Source organism: Acomys minous (assembly GCF_964271855.1).
Source record: "Acomys minous genome assembly, chromosome: 5".
In the NCBI taxonomy this organism is placed as follows: domain Eukaryota; kingdom Metazoa; phylum Chordata; class Mammalia; order Rodentia; family Muridae; genus Acomys; species Acomys minous.
This window is the reverse complement of record NC_140494.1, coordinates 110,970,460-110,990,767: the sequence shown is the minus strand read 5'-3', so window position 1 is coordinate 110,990,767 and position 20,308 is coordinate 110,970,460. Positions and strand designations below refer to the sequence as shown.

At 44.7% G+C, this 20,308-nt stretch overlaps 1 protein-coding gene and 1 long non-coding RNA gene across 3 annotated transcripts; one reads left to right on the top strand and one right to left on the bottom strand.

The window, feature by feature from the left end:
- Window positions 1–1,589: 1,589 nt before the first annotated feature.
- LOC311598604 lies at window positions 1,590–9,857 on the bottom strand. Of its 2 annotated transcripts, none has more exons than XR_014779598.1 (4): window positions 9,667–9,857; window positions 8,182–8,436; window positions 5,777–6,224; window positions 1,590–5,209 (listed from the first exon to the last, which is right to left on the bottom strand). It is a non-coding gene; the product is annotated as an uncharacterized lncRNA (long non-coding RNA). The 2 variants fall into 2 exon arrangements; XR_014779599.1 differs by having other exon boundaries at window positions 5,992–6,224.
- On the top strand, window positions 6,028–14,648 carry POU2AF3 (POU class 2 homeobox associating factor 3). Its single transcript, XM_084783812.1, has 5 exons — window positions 6,028–6,129; window positions 7,010–7,104; window positions 10,828–10,882; window positions 12,225–12,454; window positions 14,050–14,648. The coding sequence occupies exons 2-5, from the start codon at window positions 7,045–7,047 to the stop codon at window positions 14,413–14,415; spliced, it is 711 nt and encodes a 236-aa protein (XP_084639938.1). The 5' UTR covers window positions 6,028–6,129; window positions 7,010–7,044; the 3' UTR covers window positions 14,416–14,648.
- The last annotated feature ends 5,660 nt before the right edge of the window (window positions 14,649–20,308 follow it).

The following is a 20,308-nucleotide window of genomic DNA, read 5'->3' as shown; positions in this document are numbered from 1 at the left end:
GAGAAAACTGTGAGCCTCAGCCCAGAATGCCATCTCTTCTAGGTATCGCCAGGCCTCACAGGACTCAGGGCATGTTTATGGTTTTAAATGGGTGAAAATGGTGATGTCAAGTTCAACCTACTTAAGAAGATACCAGAAGTCAAAGGTGAAACTTCAGGACCAGGAGGCTTAGGTAAAGCCTGCTGACTTGAGTTCTACCCTCAAGTCCCACGTGGTAGGAGGTGAGGACTGTGTCCTCCATGGCATTCTCTGACCTCCACACATGGACTGTGTCAGGCATAACCGCCCCTTATGCACACACCACACACACAAATAAACAAATGCATTGCTAAGTGAAATTTAACATTCGCCCGTTTGAAGCCTGCACTGTAGACAATCACCCTGTGAGCCGCTGGAGACAGACAGCGCGTTGTTAGAAGTGTTTGTATTTCTCTTACAATGTAATTCAAACCCCAAAGAATGAGAGAAGAAAACCACATCTTTCCCTTGTTTGTTTAATAAGTACTTTTAAGTGATTATTATGACTTTCCGCGGCTGAGTTAGTAACACAATGGCATGGGAGTACTGATGTGCCCCGAGAGAAAGTCCACAAAGGAAAAGGAATTACTAACCTCCACAGTAAGACAGGGGCTTGCATATAGAGGTGCATATACACAAAAGAATATCTGAAGATCTACTTTTTCAATATGTAACTTTAAATATATAGTCATAACTAAAACTACTTGTATTTAAAATTCCAAAATGGCAACTGATTTCAGGGATAAATCACAGTGCATTCTGATATTATAGTGACTTGACAAAATTACCTTTATGTTCAGCAACTAGGTTCTGACTAAAGTGCTCCTCTCTTCAAGCCCCTGTTACACTGTTCATCTTATACAACATACTCACCAATCATTGATTCCAGAAATAGCACACCACCTACACTCTAGATCAGTGGTTGTCAACCTGGAGGGCCCAGACACCGTTAGAGATTGAACATCCTTTTCACTGGGGCACATATCAGATACCCTGCATATCAGACACTTATATTCATAACAGTCGCAAAAATACAGTTATGAGGTAATAACAAAAATAATTTTATGGTGGGGGGCACCACAATATTGAACTGTATTAAAGGGTAATGCATCGGGAAGGTTGAAAATAGCTGCTTTAGATAGAACAATTCTCTAGTTAAAGATTCGAGGCGTCGGGAGACTCATGAATGACTCACCATGCATGCCCAGCACCTGGCTTGGGGATAGGTGTTGTATGTGCACAGTAAACCTGCCTTAGATTGTATTAAAACTACCACAAAGATGGGCAACTATTTAGCCCCTGACTCTGTAGACGACAGCTTCTCTAAAAGGAGTTGATGAGGGATGAATTTTGAACATTGTGGGCACATTCTTAAGATGGCTGATTAAGTATTTTAAAATATCTTTAAGAAAAAAAGTATGAACTTCTGAAGTAGTATAAAAAACACTGGTGTATCATTTACTAACTGTGTGTACCTTGATATATTTCAAAGAAGATGTATAAAGTAGTTGTTTGGGGTTTAATATCTATTGTGTGATTAAAGCAAACACAATAAATCAAAAACTATGATATCCCAGGGTCAAACTAAATAATAATAAATTTTTCTAGTTATTTTCAAACATTGGCATCATGTTTACTATAGATGTGATACATAAGTATTTTTAACAATAACTTTTGACAAAACAAGACATACAGGTTTGCATAATGCATTGCCAGTAGACTATCAGGAAAAAAACAGGAAAAAAAAGTTTCATGTTACAAAAGGGAAAAATTGTAGACCAAACAAACACTATCAAGGTATTATCTCCTAATTAAATATCTTAAGGAGAATAATCCAGAAGTTCTAATGCTTAGAAAGTATAATAGTTATAAACGTACAATCATTCCGCCGTTTTACTCCTCCATCTTAATGAAATACACACAGGTTTTCCTAACAGTATTCTATACATGCTTTTATATGTTAGTAGTATGATACAATAAAAATAAATGTTTTAAGAAAAACAGTAACTTTCCAAGTTACTTTTCTTGTCTAAATAAGAAATTATCAGAAGCTGACTAATCATAAACTTTTCTTAAAGTCTGAAATCTGAATGTATACTACGGGGAGAAACTGACTATGTACAAATTATTATATTACTGGTCTTCTTGGTCATTTTCATATGGACCAGATGTGCATCCTAAGGACCAAGAAATACTTGTTTGCTCTATGTATTCAACTTTTTGGAACTTGATATTTCCCACAACATTTGGTAACAGTGTCCCAAAAGTGAGGTGACAAAAGAACTTTGCATTACAAAAGAAAATTTAGGGCTATAGCCAAATTTGGAAGGGATTAAACAACACTGTTTCCTTATACTGAAGGTCATTTAATATGTGCACGTCTAACTTGAATAAAACCTATTTTGGAGGGGAAAGCATAATCCTGTGGGGTGTCCTTTACATTCAAAAGAATATCACTATTTTCTTTTTTTCGGGTAAAAACATTCAACTTTACACGTTAAAAAATATGCATTCTACTCCTCCCAGGTGCTGCTGACTGACTCTATGACGGCCACTGGTAAACTAAAGGATTTCTGGGTTTGTGGCGTGGAAAAGCAGAGATCTGAAAAACTGATGTGTGAAGAATGGGAAAAACTACGGACAGGTGCTTCAAGGAGAGAAGGCGCTAGCGGAAAGCAAGCACTGGACTGGCCAGAGCAACTTATCATATGGTTGTTGACTGGTGATGAATGATTGGCGTGTGACTGAGCCTACAATCTGAAAGCAGTAGTGTGCACATGGGAGAGCAGAGCCATTGGTGGCAGAAACCAGGGCCTGCTTATCTTTGTATTTTCCTAGTACTCATTACTGCGCCTGGCCTGGTACATACCTGGTGCTCAAGGAACGTCTAGTTGGATTGTGGCTCGATCACACACCACTGCATTTAAAAGGAGTCCAGTGATGGCAACATCTGCCTTACAAATAGTGAGATCTATCTCCTGCGCACAGATTATTTATGGACCAGTGATGGAGCTGCAGACTAGATATCCACTGGTCAAGATGTTGGTCCCTCTCAGCATTTCCACATCCTTTTCCACATCCAGCATCAAGTTACTGTGCCATAAGTGAAATAGCTGTGGCAGCAGGCCTGGCCCCAAATTTTGGAGTGGTGTTGTTGTTACAACCTCATAGGGATTGTTGAGGCTTCCGGGAGACATCCTTGAAGCAATAAGCCCCCAGGAAGAGGGTCCCTGGCCCAGCAGCCACAAACCACAGTCGGCACAGCCAGCTTATCTTCACCTCAGGCCAGTTGCTTCATCAAGGATCCATGTTTTTAGCATATTGTCTCCTTGGTACGCTTCAGTCTTAAGCCCCTTGGATGCTCTGATAATATGTCAAGGCCTTTGGGATGAGACTTACGGAAGTTTGGGGCCCAGTTCTGTCATTCGTGTGTCTACTAAACTTGGTGAGATGTTTGTCCCTCTAGTCAGCTTCCTCAGCTGCACAGTGGGAATACTAAACAACACAAATCTAGCACCTAGGAACAACAGATGACAGCTTTAAGTAATTCAGTTGTAGGGTGCGTAGCCAGTGTTCCTTGGAGTCTATCCCAACACAGAAATAAATGAATGAATGAATGAATGAATGAATGAATGAGTAAGCAAGGTATCCAGTTCAATGGGCATTTGAAATCTCAAGGCAAAAATGGCCAGTCGCTCTAGGTATCATCATCATGCACATAAACACATAGACGTGTGTGTGCCCACACACACACATACACACGGGCGGGGGCGGGAGGGGTGCAGGGGCAAAGGGGATCCACTGAGAAAGGTTGTTGGTTGCCTCCTAGAGCATGGCTCTTGGCTTTGAAATATCTGTACTGAGGCTTTTCAGTTGCATGAACAAGAATCAAAACTCCTTAAGGTTGGTCTGACCATCCAGGTCAGATGGAAGAAAGGGGAGAGTCTCAAAACGCGCCTCGGAAAATAGTTTCCTGAAGTTGCTTGCTAGCCACAGTACCAGACTCTCAGCCTTAGCAACTGAACCAACACACAAACGCCCCAGGACTTTAGCCATGGCTCAAGCAAAGGCTTCTGGGAGAAAGGATGCAGATGCCAACTTCCTTGCTGTCTGCTGTCTCTGTACCCCTTCCTCTAAAACAAGCAGGAATGCTATGAGGCAAAAAAAAAAAATGCTGGGGTGCAGAGGAAGAGCATAGGGTACACTATAGTGCAGTAGTGGAGTCTTGGCCTGAAGAAATTTCACCCGGCCAAGTACAGAGTGATTGATAACCCCGGGGGGGGGGAGGAGTAAAGTGAGTGCTGATGTGCAGGACTGTAAGGACTGCTTGCTGGAAACCCGGTGTCTGTGGCCTAGCAGGAGACACAACAGACAGGGAAGCCTTGCAGCCAGGCAGGGCCAGAGGAATACAAAGGGCAAAGCTTAGGCCTCTGCTGTCCTCTGACCTGCAACCTGGGCCCAGAGTGGCCCTTTGCTGTGCCACACCCACCAGCTGCCATGTTCACTCTCCAAAATCTGAGGTTTTCGCCTTAAAAATGGAGACTGGACAAGTGAGAATCAGTGTAGCTGCCCAGTCTGGCTCAGGGGATGCCTGGGGAACAGCCTGGGTCGGTGGGGGCCTCGGGGCTGTCTCTGAAGCGGCAACATGAAGCATCTTTGAGGATACTTGCTCTGTCTGTGGCAAAGTGGACAAAAAGCTTAAAATAGGAGAAAATCAAGGGTCAGGACCCAAAGGGATCTCACTCCCTGTTTCTCTGGACTCCCTGTGGGGTGCCTATGTGCAGGATTTCTGCAGAAGATAGTCCATTTTGTTAAGCCTTTGAATATTCAAATTGAAAGTATCGCGCAATCATTGATTGTCAAATCATGGGTTTCTAGAGGTTTTAAATACTTGGCATGAGGGGGGAAAAACTCAAACCTATACCAGAAGGTATAAAACATTAATTCTGTGTGTCTCCTGCTCCAGGGACCTGGGTGCAGCCTCATGTTTTGTGAAACTTTAAAAATGTCGCATCTCTGCCTTTCTCCCTGCACAGGAGCCCTCCTAGGTGCTGAGTCCCAGGAAGCTGCAGCATCCAGTCTCCAGCCCAGCTCCTGCTGACCAGGATGTCGGGTAACTCAGATGCTTTTCCAGGGGTCGGGTCAAGAGGGCCAGGGGCACTTGGATCCGGTTGTATTTCCTCTGCTTTTCCTGCGTATAAGAGAGGCACAAAGTCAGGGAATAGTAGTCAGGGCCGGGCATGGATCCAGAGAGGGCGCCCGGATCTTTGTGTCGGCTCCCCGCTGAGTGCCTGCTCCCCCAGGGCAGAGGCCCAGAGACCCATCTGGCTGCTCTGGACAACGGCGTACCCCAGGCCCCTTGCTGCCCCTTCGCTTTTCCACCTTGGTGTCCTGGGAGTTGGAGGCGCCGACCTTGTGCTCCCAGAAGCGGCGGCGGGGGGAGCTAGAGGCTCACGGTGAGCCCTGGATTGGAGCAGGACTCATCCGGCAGGGAGCTGGGCTGGGGCTGCCTCCGAGTGGACCCCGAGGCGCGCCAGCGCTGCCGGCGGATCCCAGAGCATAGCCAGGAGCCCGGCAGTGGACATGAGAAAGGACACTAGAACGGAGAGGGCGCGCCCAGGCACTGCAGCGAGATGTCCAATTCCCAGGACCGGGAAGAAGAATAGCGCTCTAGCTTTCCTGAGGCAACCTTAGCTCTCAGGATCTGGCTTGTGGGTAGGGGGTCTCCCTGCTGTATAGCCCCGGTCCCTGCACTAACCAGGCGAGGCGCTGATGGCCTGGCACTGTCCCCTAATGTCCAGGTCAGGGGCCACTGCGCTCCGCCCTTCCTCGTCGGACTCCTAGGAGCTGCACTCTCTCCAGGCCAAAGTCGGAGTGGGAGTCACACTGGGTTTCTGGGTCAAACTCTACTCTGAAAGCGCAGCTGCAGCTGCCCGATCTAAGCTGACCTAACAACCAGCCAGACCTACTCACTGCGCTCTGCCGGGGACCCCCAGGCTGTCACCGGTCCCTCCCAGCCGACCCCTTCCGACCGGCCATTTGGGCTCTCCCAGGCCACCCAGCCCAGCTCTGCCGGCTCAGGGGCGGCCTCTTCCGGAGGGCGGCCTCCAGGTGACTGCGCGGTCCTAGGGAGCCTCGGGATGCCTTTACTCAGAGCTGCAGCTCTTGCTGGGGAACGCTCCACAGCCAAGTTCTCTCAGAAATGCCTGCGCCAGAAAGACAGGGGATGGGAAGAGACATGAAGAGAGTGACAGAGTTCGGGAATAGGGAAGGGGATGAAGAAGAAAGGACATAAAAACAAATATAAATAAAGTAAATAATAAACAGAAAGGGCTGACTGGAGAATATTGCCTTGAGCTTGGCCCCCTTCCTGGGGTCAGTCCGAGAAGTCCCTCACAGGGCCAGAACAGGCTAACAGGCTGCCCAGACGCCTGCTACTTGTCTCAGGGCTGGCTTCCAGACCAAGGGCACCACAGCTGAAGGTTGTGGCTCTTCAGAACGCCATGCCTGGACTAATAGAGGAATACAGTGTGGGGGTTGGGGCAGGGGTTTCTTAGAGAATAAACAATATGGTGAGGTCGGAGAGGTCAGTTGTGAATCAGAGAGTGCCCCCCCCCCCCTCGCCCAGGTCCATAAGCCGAGCCAGAAGCCCTGATTTTACTATCATAGCCGAAATTGGCTTTTTGGAGCTACCCCCACATTCCAGAAAAGAACAACATGTACTGTCCTGAGGATGGGGCCCAGTTAGGAGTCAATGCCTATGGGACTGCTCCCATTAGGACCCTGAAGCACCTGCCTGTCCTCACCTTTTCAAGTTTGAGAAATGTGGGTGTTTTTTTTTTTTTTAAGTTTTTTTTTTTTTAAGTTTCTTTGTTTTCTGCAAAGGCAGAAGCTTGGCCTTGGGTATCTTAGCCTTATCAAAGGGACCCTTACTGTAACTCCTTGAAACCCAAACTTGGAATTGACCACTGACCCTGTTGCCTCTCCCCAGAAAAACCGAAGGTGTATCAAGGTGTCCGTGTGAAGATGACCGTGAAAGAACTGTTGCAGCAAAGAAGGGCACACCAGGCCGCCTCAGGGACAACCGTAAGCACGACGCCCTTCCTCCCTCCCCAGTCCTTGGTAGGCCTCCCTCAGCCCTGCGCCAGGGAAGATGTGGTCACCTACACACACAGCCCTGCTCAGGGAGTCTTACTATGTCTGTCCCCAACTTCATCCCAGGTCACCACAGGTAGCCACAAAAAACATGAGGGACATGGTGTAGGCCTCAGGATTGTGGGAGGCTCGTCTTTCACCACTTATAGCTCATAACTGAGTGTGGAAGGCTTGTTAGCCCTCTGCAAGGGAGAGAGGCAGCCAGCAGGTAAGTATGTTGTTACGGTGTTAAGCAGGAATGTAGATACAGGCTCTACAAATTCATAGAGAAAAAAAAAAAGCTCTCCAAGAAACCTACCTAGTTTCTCTGTAATTTAGGCCCTGAGGTTATTTGTGTGAAAAATCACCAATCGTTGGAAGTCTCCAGAGAGAAAGGCCTCTATCTGGAATACACAGAACTATCACAAAACTGAACCGGGCAGTCGTAGGGCGCCCTGACACTTCACGTATGAGACCTGAGGGCTCAGGGCCACTGCAGGACCATATAAGTTCCGCGTGGTTGTCCGCCAAGAAGGAGGAGTTCAATTCAAAGAGCCTTCAGCACGTGACACTGCTATTGCTTGTGGGTGGGAGTGGGTGTGGAGGGAGGATCAACCACATATGCTATCGCCGGTCCCTGTCAACATGTGATACTGTGTGTGCTCCATGTCGGACTTCACAAACGGGACTTTGGCACCTCAAGCAATGGGAGGGAGAAGCTATGAAGGAACAGTGAGACAGGTTTCTGAGCCAGAGGGACGGGGCTGAGTTCTGAGCAGCCCTGTGGCACACATCCGCCAGCACACTACCTTACTCTTTCATCTGTTCCCTTCATCCTTCAGTGGAAAGCTAATGGGGTCGTACAAAGGTTAACTGGGAACTTAAACAGTATTCTCCATAGTGAATGCTCAACCGAGATGATTCGGGAAAGGTCACTAAAGCCAATTCCAACCAAGGATGGATAGCCAGTTTGCAGTGATGTGTTTGGAATTTAGAGTTCAGCTATATTTGCTATGATTTGGTACTTACAGCTAGAGAAATTAGTTATCTCTGTTTGCAGAATTTCAGGTAACAGCAGAATGCAATGCGAAGGGGAATTTGCAGTGACTCTTTGTTTAAGGCACTTTTGTATTTCATTATTTCATTTGGCTGTCATGATCAGATGACATAGATAGATCAGAAGTCTGTATTCCTCCATGATAGCTAAGATCCAAAGTGTTGAGGTTGGTACCAGGCTAAAGGCAGAAACAAGGTCCTCCTATTTTTCAGGGCAGGCTCATCTTCCTGCAGAGGAAATCACACTAAGCAGGAAAGAATTTAATCATCTCAATAGTCCATAGCTATACCATTAGTAAAAATAGGGCCAAGGGATCCGGGAAAAGCTTTTGCAGACAAAAACCAGTCAATAGAGGTGTTTACAATAAAACCTAATCTTTCAGCAAGGAGCTTTGGTACTTAGCAGAACTCACTTCAGCTATACCCAGGACATCCCATTTAGGCAGAGCAATGAATACTGTGGCTAATGGTGTGACCGTTGTTGGCTTGTAGCAGAGCACAGGATAAGAGAAAACACTTCACCTTGGGTTTTTGACCAGTTTCTGATCCTGAGACTAAGTCTGAGCTGGCATTTTCTGAGTTCCGTCTGAGACTGAAGCATGGTTTCAGAACTGATGTCCATCAAGAACCTACACTGCTTGGTTGGAGAACTCTACTCTGCTCCTGCACAAAGTTCCCACCCCTGCCCTTCCCAGCACACAGGAGTCCAGTACATAGAGTTGCAGTAGGAGACCCAGATGTAAAAGTCTCTTTCCGAGAGCAAACAGAAGGATCTGGGAGTCTGGGACTGCTGAGACAGCAAGGGTGGTACATAGCATCCCAGGGAGAACAATGCCTGCCTTCTCCCCGCAGACCGTTCTAGCTTAGCAGAGATGGCATCTCTGGGAAACTAATATAAGAGAGAATTCATTGTACCAAATACGGAAAAGCAAAAAAAAAAAAAAAAAAAAAAAAAAAGACATTTCCATAGTTTGCTATGAAGCCAGAATAGTATCTGCTTGAAATTTTAAGAAACCAATCATAAGTGGTAGTTATAGACTGAGATAGATATCTGGGTCTCAACCTGTACCAGAAGAAACTATATGTGTCAGACTAGTAAATTTAGTTTTCAAAACTTACTGCAGCCATATCAATTTACACACACACACACACACACACACACACACACACACACACACACACGCACATCACTTCTTCACCTTTAGGGTAAAGAAGAGAGAAACTTGAGTTAGTACCTATCTACAGATAAAAACTGACCTTTCTTCTTTTTAACCATTAGTTTTGTTTTGTTTTGTTTTGTTTTGTTTTCATAGGCCTGGCATGTTTTTATATATAGTAGATTGTGGCTATGTGTGCTGGTTGAAATAAGAGAAGTGCCATTCTTTGTATTCTTGGAGCAAAGTAGAAAGTGAACTAAGGACAAGAAAGATAATATCAAATAGGATATTGTCAACATACCTCCGGGAGATAACAGGATAACAGGGAAGCAAGCAAACAGGTCAATCCGGGGGAAGCAGGGGGTTAAAAGCAAGCTCTACAATGAAGCAGATTTTTTAAAAACCCACTCCTTCCAAGTCCTTCAGCTCAAGCTGCAGCCAAATATTTGCATAAAGAGCTGGTAAAGGCCTCCAGCTTCCTGGTTCATGACATTACAGCATGGATCATTTTCAAAAGTAACACACCTCCTGTTTGAGCTGTGGCTGGCTTGTGCAGTGCTTGCAGTGGCTCAGGGGACAGGAGTGCGCAAACCCCTGCAACCCAAGAGAGGTGTGGTGAGCTCTGCTTCCTAGCCCAGAGCAACAGTGCTGGTCCCTTTAAACTTTAAAGCCACCACCTGGAAGCTAAAAGAAAAAAAAAATCCTGAATTACTCGGTTAGTATAATTGTGCTTTCAACTGGAAAAGGCAAGCTGCTTAACTTTCAGTATTTGAAAGGCTCAGCCTTGTGAATTTTCAGTATTTAGATACAATAATTTAAAAAAAACAAATTTTATAGAAAATAGTTTTTTGAAATATGCAAAGAACTGCATTTTCTAGCTATGAACTCAAATGTTTATAGGATGTGAATCACTGAATACTTCAATAATTTTCTTATATTTTAAAGGTCATAAATGTGAATATTTTAGCTTCTCAGATTTAAGAAATCTAGAAACAATGTCTCATTATATATCCTTTAGGGGAAATTAATTCCTAGGACCCAGAAACCACGTAGTGGATACAACTTTAAGAAAATGTATTGACTAAAGTCAGAGTTGAGTTAAGTAAATATTAACTCATATTCATTAGAAAATAAATTGCTTAATAGAGTGGCTGCTTGCTGAGCTTTTTTGAGTTGTTGTATTTCTGTAACAAAAATGATTTACATTAACCTTTATCTAAATTAATAACTTAATTTTATCAAGAAATCTGATGTTAGAAAGGAAAAGCAATCCTCAGTAAGCAAACATAAAATCAAACCTACAACATAATGCCGGCTGTGTTGAAAGCCCAGCGTTCCTAAAGGAAGGCTTACCGCAGAGCAGAAGCAGCTGTCCCCATCAGAGTTCCCTGCCCAGCTTCCCCAGTGGAGAAGTGCAGCCAGCGCCTCCCTTTGCTTCATGGTCCTCTTCTTGCTTTGACAGCTGCCAGGAAGCAGCAGTATCCACCTTCCAGACCCCACCGTGCCATCGCCTGCAGGTCAGTCCAGCCAGCTTTACAGTTCCCTCAACGCCTTTCAGAAGTCCATCTCAGAAGCCCTTTAGAGCCTGACTCAGGGGTTAAGAGAGGCACCACCATTTAATTGGAATCCAACCAATCAGAAGGTGACTCCAGATGCAAGCCCAGAAAGGAAAGAAAGACAAAGTCTTGTCCTCATTCTGAACTGTCTATGCTGTACCAAGACTTTAGTCCTTTACGTTTAATCCCGGCTGCTGGTCTCCAGGCAACCCAAACTTCACTATAAAATCGGGGTTGGTTTTAGAATCTTGCTATCTTTTCTTGGTGCAGTGTGAGTTGTAATGTGAACATCCAGAATAAAGCCTTTGCTCTTGTTCCTTTAGCTCGCAACCGACAGGGGCTTCCTTCCCACTCTTTACTCTCTTCCCAGAAAGCAGTTCAAACAAGTGTAAGTTTCCCTAGCCCAAAACGGACAACTCTGTTACATAAACAATCCTTCCGGTGCCCTTCAGCAGCTAAGAATTTAAGGAAGTCTTACAGAAGGAAGCCTGTGCCTATAGCAGTTCCCACCAAATATGTCACTTTAACTTAACCTGGAAGGGATCTGAGACCGTTAACGGGCTCCCTCTAAGCCTCTCTTCTTTGAACCTTTAAGACTGGTTATCACACAGTGGAAACGTTCATATTAACTGGAAAGAAGGGGTGATGTCTTTTTCGGATTACTCTCCTTGGTCCTGTATCACTCTTTTTCTTTTTCATTGTATTCTCATCGCAAGCTGTCCACACACAAGACACTTTTGTTCTTTGTGCTTCTGAGCAACGTGCTACTAATTCCCACTCTACGCCCTAGGCTTCCAGTTTGAGCATGTGCATTACCATCTGCGCCGTTTCTCAAAGCCCTCTCCTGGACAATTAAACTTGCTACATGGAAAGTTGAGGAAAGCAACAAGAGCATTGTTTCAGAAGGTTTCCCAAAGCCCGGACCCCCCAACAAATCCATCAGAGAAGCTTTCCTGAAGTGCAGATGGAGTTTAGTTGTTAATGCTTTTATACTCCCAAAGGTGGAGGCTTGCGCTCTTTCTTGACTGTCACATTTAGATACTGCCTGAGCTACTAGGCGGCCTTTCATTTCACTCTAATCATATTGAGAGCTAGCTATCATGTTACTGATCAGATTCATTTCTCTGCAACTTGGATTAACCTAAGACAACTGATACAGTCCAAATTCCTAAACTGTTTACTTATAGGAAACTTCTCGACCACCATTTCCCCCTAAATATAATAAATGGAAGAAAACTCTATCCAAATCTTTTTTTTTTTTTTGCATTTTTCAAGTAAAAAAATGTTTCCTCTTCTCTTGTAGGACTGTATTTTGAGCCTGAACCGATGTCTTCTACACCCAGTTATTTTCAACCCCGAGAATTTTCCACCTGTGTCTCTTGTGAGGAAACTCCAAGCTGCCTCGATCAGATCTTTGAGTCCTACCTTCAGACAGAGACACTCCTGGAGCCTTTGCTCAACTCCACACAAAGTGCTCCCCACTATTTCCCAGACAGCTGCCAAGTGGCCCCTTTCTGCTATAACCAGAGCCTGGTAATTCATCTGCATCCTTCCTGTAGCCTGGTGCTTGCTAACTGTGGGGTAGAGATGCCTTGTAGAAGTGTTTGCATCATCTCGTGAGAAAGCATACAAATGTTATCAACCAGGAAATAGTCAGGGAAGCATTTAAAGCTCAATGTGTGGGCACCTTGAAGGGCATAAACCTTTGAATACACGTATTATGATTTTCCAAGTAAATGGATGTCTGGCAATAAAAATGTCCCCTGGTGCTACTCACTTGGTTTTTTTTAAAACACCTGTTAAGACATCTGTTATTTGAAAATCAATAGTTTAAACAATAGCTCTTAGATTTTTAAGTCCTTGAAATGGAATACACACACACACACACACACACACACACACACACACACACACACGTGTGTGTGTATATATATATATATGATACCAAATATTCTAATGAGGCCTGGCTTCACTGCTGAATTGGCTCTACAAAGTGGCCTATTTGAGAGGGACACACTGAAACCTGAGATGGTTGGTAAGACAAATCCTGTGGTATATGCCTTTAATCCCAGCACTTAGAAGGCTTAGACAAAAGGATTAGGAGTTCAAGGTCAGTCTCAGTTAAATATGGAGTTGAAGTACATGAGACTTTCTCACAAACAAAGACAAAAAAAATCCTAATCTTTGAAAGAATTTAGATTTTCTGTTCTTGATAGATCTCAAATGTTCAGAAATGTGTTCTCTTTAAAATGAGTAATATTGCTGCTTTGATGTCATAGAGATGTATAACTTTTTAAACTTTGTAAGTTTTTTCTTATAAAATGAAATGTTAATACATTTTATCTGTCAAAAGTCTATATATGAGGGAGACTGAACTTAGAGAAGAGAGGAAATTAACACCACAGAGTGTGTATTTAGGTGTATATATAATATATACTTAGTATATATAGAGTATCTATATTAGGAAATATATATATATATATATATATATATATATATATATATAGAGAGAGAGAGAGAGAGAGAGAGAGAGAGAGAGAGAGAGAGTATTTTAGTGAGGAGAGAGCACATAGTTCCTGCTCTGCTTCCAAGGTTGGTCACCATAAACTTGCTTAAGAGGTGGTAGAGCTCTGGCAGCTAAGGGGAAATCCATTGGTGACAGGATGGGGAGCATCTCATCTTGGAGTGTTCTAGATGCTGGGTCCTTAAGGACTCAGCTTTTCCTCTGTGTGTTTACCTGGCTCCTAGCAGTCAAAGGTATGGAGCGACATCCAAGGTGCCACCTGCAGCTTATACTGTGGCATGCAGCAGGATTTGATGTGCAGGTGACTGAGACACAGTGAGGGTCTGTGGCTTAAGAACAAAACAGCCTGCAAAGCATGGGTTTTAACAAAGAGGGCAGTGAGGCAAGGCAATTGATTGTTGGGAAAGAGAAAAGGAAATATAGGATGTGGTGTCGCGAAACCACAGTCAGCAAATGAGATTACCTCCAAGGATTTAGGCTGAGGGTTTGGAGCTTATTCTTACCCCTAATTTTCTCATTTTGCACAAGAAAACCCACACTGCTCAGTTCTTTTGATCCTGTCTAAGTTACCAAGCTTTTTGTCTCCTGGTCTCCATTTCTCTAGACTCCAGGGTCGCCTTCGGATTCCTCCAGTCTCTCTGGCTCCTTCGACTGCGGCTACTCACCAGCTCAGCTGCCCTCCTACACTCCAGAAAATCCCACCTCGTCCCCTTCTCTGGATTCCCTACACTACAGCCTCCCAGAAGAAGGCTACTCCTGCCACCACTGGCCTTCCCACACCCAGCACAACCACTTCTCCCCAGCCGCCCCCTCCGCCTGCTACTGTGCATCCTGTGAGGCAGAACATTTGGATGCTCTCAGAACCACGGAGTTCTACTCCAGCACAGACTGTGTGGACTTTGCCCCCCTGGCAGCCACCCCTGGCGATTTCTATCAGAGAGAAACCAGCTGGGATGCCTGCTACAGTTAGTAGAAACCACACTGGGATGTGCCATGGGTGTATCTGTTTCTCTGCCGCACCTAGATGACACTTCAAAACAGTCAACCCGTTCACAAAGTAGCCCACGCGTGGTTTACAGCTCACTGTTTGCAACTACCCAACAACTAGCGTAGGAATCAACACGAAGCCTTCAAACCTTGGTCTTGTGACACTCTTATTTTATATGCTCAGTTTTTGTATGGATTTTTTCCCCAGTGCCTTGCTTCTTGGTGTAACGAACAAACTCTTTTGTAAACTAATAAATGACTTTGTATAATATGTGTTGGGTTTTTTTTTAAGTTCCACTACTAGTATCATTTGAGTTCAATATTATTAACTAACCAGATAACCACTAACTATACTTGAATAGTTTCATCTAACTGATTTGTGCATTTAAAATTATTCTAATATAATGGAATGCCCTGAGTGCCATAGAATAGAGGGGTAGGTGTCACTAAGATGCTGCAAAAGGGGAAACCTGCTTTGGTTAATTGAGGATGTGCTTTTTGGAGCAACATCAAACAAAAACAGGATGACTCACTGGTCTCTTGTAGCCAGCATTAGTCAGTGGAATGTTAATGTGACCAAAAGCACACACTTTACCTACAGCAATGTTAACCTTGAGACAACTCTTTTGCGTCCCCAAAGTACTGCTTTATAAACTTTCTCAGCAAATATTGATCTTCTCTCTCTTGGCATCTGCCGTATAGTAGATCCCATGCCACGATTTGTGGTTATCTTCTCTTCCTGAACTCCTGCCTCAGATCCTTAAATATGTATCATGCATGCCCACACAGAAACTTCTAAAGCTGTCAGTGTTGCTTACAGCCGGCTTCCAGAGTTTGAGTCATCCAATCAATCTGCTAAAGAGCCCAGCTGTCTCTCAAGGTCAAGGAAAGTAACGGATGCGGAGTCAAACTGCACTAGTCAGACAGATGACACCCGCTAATCTTTTTGCTGAAGGCATCTGGACGTAAAATCACAGGAGTGAAATCTGGGGTGCGTTTCTCATGTCCCACCTTTCAACACATGGTGCAGTACTGGCACCACAGCTACAGTGCTCTGGGCCCTTCCTACGTGGTGTGCTATGTGCGGGTTTCTCAGGCACTGTCCCATCCACTCTTCATAACAACACGGAGAGCAAAATAAGGAGTGTGCGGCAAAAGCATTATTAAATAATACTTATTCATATTTTTATCAAATGCAGCAGTTACTATTTGGACCACTATCATAGAAATTAAAGACTCAAACACCTGTTAGATTTTTACTATGCCTTAGACACTGGAGTGGAGCAGATCTTAACCCCCTAAACTACCTTTGTTATCTCCCGGCCACACATCCCATCCAAATTTCCCATAAACACTTGCACATGCTCCATTTGGGCTGCTTCTCTCCATCACACCAATCCTCAGAGCAAGCTCCTCCCAGCCACATGCTTCTTGTTCACGCTAACCCATGGCGACTTGCTCCTTTCCTCTTCCTTCCTCCTCTCCTGCATCTTCTTGTCCCATGATCCTTCTCCCCTCCAAGCCCGCAAACCTTAGCCCGGCCCACCTCTCTTTTGCCCAGCCCAGGTATAGACAATTTTATTGGCCAATTAGGGATAATTTGGGAGGCAAGGTTACACAGCATCACTTTGTATACATGAGCGCTTGCTCGTAGAACAGTAATGATCTCTGAAGACAGGCAATTAACACGTGTTTACGTAGTCGTTCCATAGCAACCACAACCCAGAATAGTTAAGTCAATGGCACGGATCCTCCCTGAAAGTAGCACCTGAACTTGAGTCTAAAGGAACCCCAAACTCTGCTCCTTACTCTTGAGTGGCAATAAGTTAGAGGCACCTTTTGTAAAACACTGTTAAGTAGACTATGGGGTCATTAAGCCCCGAGCGAAGGTCTGTTGTCAGCCCCAGGACAGTGTGAGGTCCTCAGCGCGGGGAAGCTGACTCACAGCCACTCTGAGGCCTTCTCCTTATGAAAAGACAGGGGTGCTTTCAGAACAGCAAGCGCCATGTGTCCTCTCTCCGGGAACTTAAGTAAGGCTTGGGCAAACAGGACAGGTTCTAGCCTGCCTCAAAGAATAACTGTGCCATGGAAATGAACGATTGCTGCCAACAATATTAGACTTTTGGTGGCTTGAAATTAAACCGATGCTGGCCTGAAGTCAGCACATACCTATTCATGTGGTCCAAGGCCACCCCATAGTCTCCATCCCACCTCCAGCAGCTGTCCCCAAGGGAGAGCAGGGGAGCAAACACTGCCCAGTGGTTGGTGCTAATACATCCCTGCCCTGGATGCCATTCCTCGTCATGCCCCTGCCTCTCCTCTTCCCCCTTGCTCTTCTTCCTCCTCCTCCACTCTCCTCTTTCTCCCTCAGTTTGGTACCTTCTCAATCAATTCCCTCCCAGTTTTAACAAAGCATTTTCTGACATTCTTATTTTCTTGTTCTCTCTCTCTCTCTCTCTCTCTCTCTCTCTCTCTCTCTCTCTCTCTCTCTCTCTCATATGCATGTATGTGTGTGTCACTGTGTGTGGAAGCCAGCAATAGACATCACCAGACAGACAGACAGACAGACGGAAAGACAGACAGACAGACAAATAACCATTTAACCTTAAAATAGAAATTTTGATTCGAAGCCAGACCAATAGGTCAAGTAACGTATGACTAAGTGGATGGACTCTGCCCACACATCTGCCACAACTCCCAGGAAAGCCCTGGAACTGCTCATCACCAGCAGCACAGGACGGCCTAGACGCGCGGTTCTCAACCTGTGGGTCACAACCCCTTTGGGGTTGTGCATGTCAGATATTTACATTACAAACGCATAAAAGTATCACTGTTATGAAGCAGCAGCAAGATAATTCTGTGGCTGGGCTCACCACAACGTGAGGAGCTATATTAAAGGATTGCAGCTTTAGGAAGGTTGAGAACCGCTAGCCTAGACTAGCATCAGCACACACGTGGACACATGGACAGCATGCCTGTGCCTCAGCATGAGAAAACATGGCCAGGTAAGTGTGGGCTGGGGCCAGGTGTCTGCGTGTCCTCCATGCCTTTGTCTACACTGCATGTGCAATGCTCCTCTCCACAGTTCAATGGAAGGACCTATTAGCATAATACTAATCACTTATTTGCTCTGTGCCTCCTGTATCATCTTGCTAACCCACAAACAACCACACAAGCATCAGATTACTATTGTCTCATTTTGTGTGTGTGTGTGTGTTTACCCCACTTAAAGAAGACGAAAATGGAGATAAAGAAATGAAAGAAAGTGTTCATGTCACAACGCTTCTATTTTTCTTCCTTCCTTCCTTCCGTCCTTCCGTCCTTCCTTCTTTCTTTCTTTCTCTCTTTCTTTCTTTCTTTTTTCTGTTTTTGTTTCTCTGTGTAGCCTTGGCTGTCCTGGACTCACCTTGTAGACCAAGCTGGCTTTGAACTCACAGAGATCCACCTGCCTCTGCCTCCCTGTATGCTGGGATTACAAGTGTGCGCCACTGCGCCCCGCTAATACTTCTAATAAGAATTTTTACACACAGGGTATCTGAGGATATAATCCAAACTCCCAAAGCTTCTTCTGTATATGCTCTGTATATTACACCTAAAAAAATAATAATCATTTTGGAATTCGACCTTTCACCATAAAGGTTATAGCTGGCTCTTAGCTGGTTCTTCACACAACAGAGACCTTTAATGAAATTATAGTTGGAAACTTAAATGAATAAATCTGTTATTCTCAAACTATCTGAGAATATTAGCCAATATAAAGCAAATGCTAAGTAAGGGCTTTCAACGTGCAAAGGGAAGGACTGAAAGGGCACTCCGTTTTTAAACCTGGGCTCTGTGAGAAGTTCAGTTTGGACGGGCGCATACTTACCTTCAAGTCCTCTGGAAATGTAAATTATGGGTCAGCTCTTGAACCCAATAGAGATAAAATGACACAGAGCATAAGGTAGCAGGTGCTTGTAAACTATTACCTCATGCAATGGCACAGAGCACAGACATCTTGGTGACTAGTCTAAGCCTGCAGTGAACATGTGGGAGGCCCCTATAGATATACAAGGACAACTGAATGATGAAAAGGGAGCTGCCTGCTGATACATATAATTTATTTATTTATTTATTTATTTATTTATTTATTGACAGGATTTCTCTGGGTAACCATGGCTGTCCTGGACTCACTTTGTAGACCAGGCTGGCCTCGAACTCACAGAGACTGGCCTGCTTCTGCCTCTCCTATTACTGGGATTACAGGTGTGCACCACCACACCAGGTGATAAATGTATTTTTATTACTAGCTTGGCAATCTAGAAAAGATGGTTTAGAAAATCATTAGATTATGGTCAACGCCAATAACAATGTGAATAACCAAAGTCAAAATAAACACAGTCCCATCATCATTTCCACATTCTTGAACTTGTATAATCAACGCCTAGTACAACACACTGGTAACACTGCTCCAGACGGTGACCCCACCCTGTCAGTCCTTTTCTTACAAGTAGCAGTAGGGAGACAACCTGCTGGTGAACAGATCTTGATCAATGAAGTATCTTAAAACCTTGGAGCTAGGATTTGACGTGGTCAGAGGATGCCATTTAGAACTCACATGCTTTAAATGCAGAGTACTTAACCTCTGTACTTACACTCCAATAGGCCTTTGGGAATATTAGGGACTAAAATTATCAACAATTTGAATACAGTTTTGCATGAAAATGAAGCATCAGACTCATTGCAAACAAGAATCTGTGCTCTCTAGGCCAGACAGCAAAGTTGCTTTTTCTTAGTATAGATGAGGAGCATCCTTCAGGGCTTTGGGAAATATGGATGTATAGTCTCGGTCTGTCTGTCTGTTTCTCTGCATCTGTCTGTCTGTCTGTATGTTTCTCTGCATCTGTCTGTCTGTTTCTCTGCATCTGTCTGTCTGTCTGTCTGTTTCTCTCTCTCTCTCTCTCTCTCTCTCTCTCTCTCTCTCTCTCTCTCTCTCTCTTGCTCTCGCTCTCGCTCTCTCTCATAGTGAAAGTTTTGATTTCTCTAAAAACCCAGTTATGTTATGTTAATATGTTTTTGTTTTAATCCCAGGTGTGGGATAAGAGACTGGTTCATAACAGGTCCTTATGATTTGCCTTGTGCACTAAAAGAGGCTGCAGATAGTTTAATTCTGGGGACTGTGCTGAGAGTATAAATGAGAAAACCTCAAGAGGACCTGTGGCAGCTGCTGCTCTCCTTGCTGTTCTCCCGGCTGCTGCTGGTTTGTCCTGCTGCTCCCTTTGCTCTTGCATTTGCTGTTGCTGGGCTGCTGGGCTGCTGGGCTGCTGGGCTGCTGGGCTGCTGGGCTGCTGGACTGCTGGGCTGCTGGACTGCTGGGCTGCTGGGCTGCTGGGCTGCTGGGTATTCTGACAACAAAGATTGAATTTGCCCCCAAGGAACCTAACACCCCTAACCAGCAGAAAGTAGCCTATAGAGGTCTGTGCCCCTCTTTCCCCTCTAACTTTCCTTTCCTCATACCTAGTGTTGGGGAGTCAGAAGGGATTAGGATGAAATAAGGGTTAGAAGGGAGATGAAGGTATACGAATCCAATAAAATATCTTTAAAATATGCCAATATTGTGTGTGTCTTTCTCTGTATGTGTGCCCATATCTTTGTCTGTCTCTCTGTCTCTCTGCCTCTCTGCTTCTCTCTCTCTCTCTCTCTCTCTCTCTCTCTCTCTCTCTCTGTGTGTGTGTCTGTGTGTGTGTGTCTGTGTGTGTGTGTCTGTGTGTGTGTGTGTCTGTGTGTGTGTGTGTGTCTGTGTGTGTGTGTCTGTGTGTGTGTGTGTGTCTGTGTGTGTGTGTGTGTGTGTGTGTGTGTACATGTGAAGGAGGTACTCTCCATCAGCTTTCACCTGG

Bases quoted from the DNA above. Each gene is read 5' to 3' on its own strand.
- POU2AF3 (XM_084783812.1), top strand. From the start codon at position 7,045: ATGACCGTGAAAGAACTGTTGCAGCAAAGAAGGGCACACCAGGCCGCC. The intron at 7,105-10,827 runs GTAAGCACGACG...TTGCTTTGACAG, and splicing joins AGGCCGCCTCAGGGACAACC to CTGCCAGGAAGCAGCAGTAT. The intron at 10,883-12,224 runs GTCAGTCCAGCC...CTTCTCTTGTAG, and splicing joins CACCGTGCCATCGCCTGCAG to GACTGTATTTTGAGCCTGAA.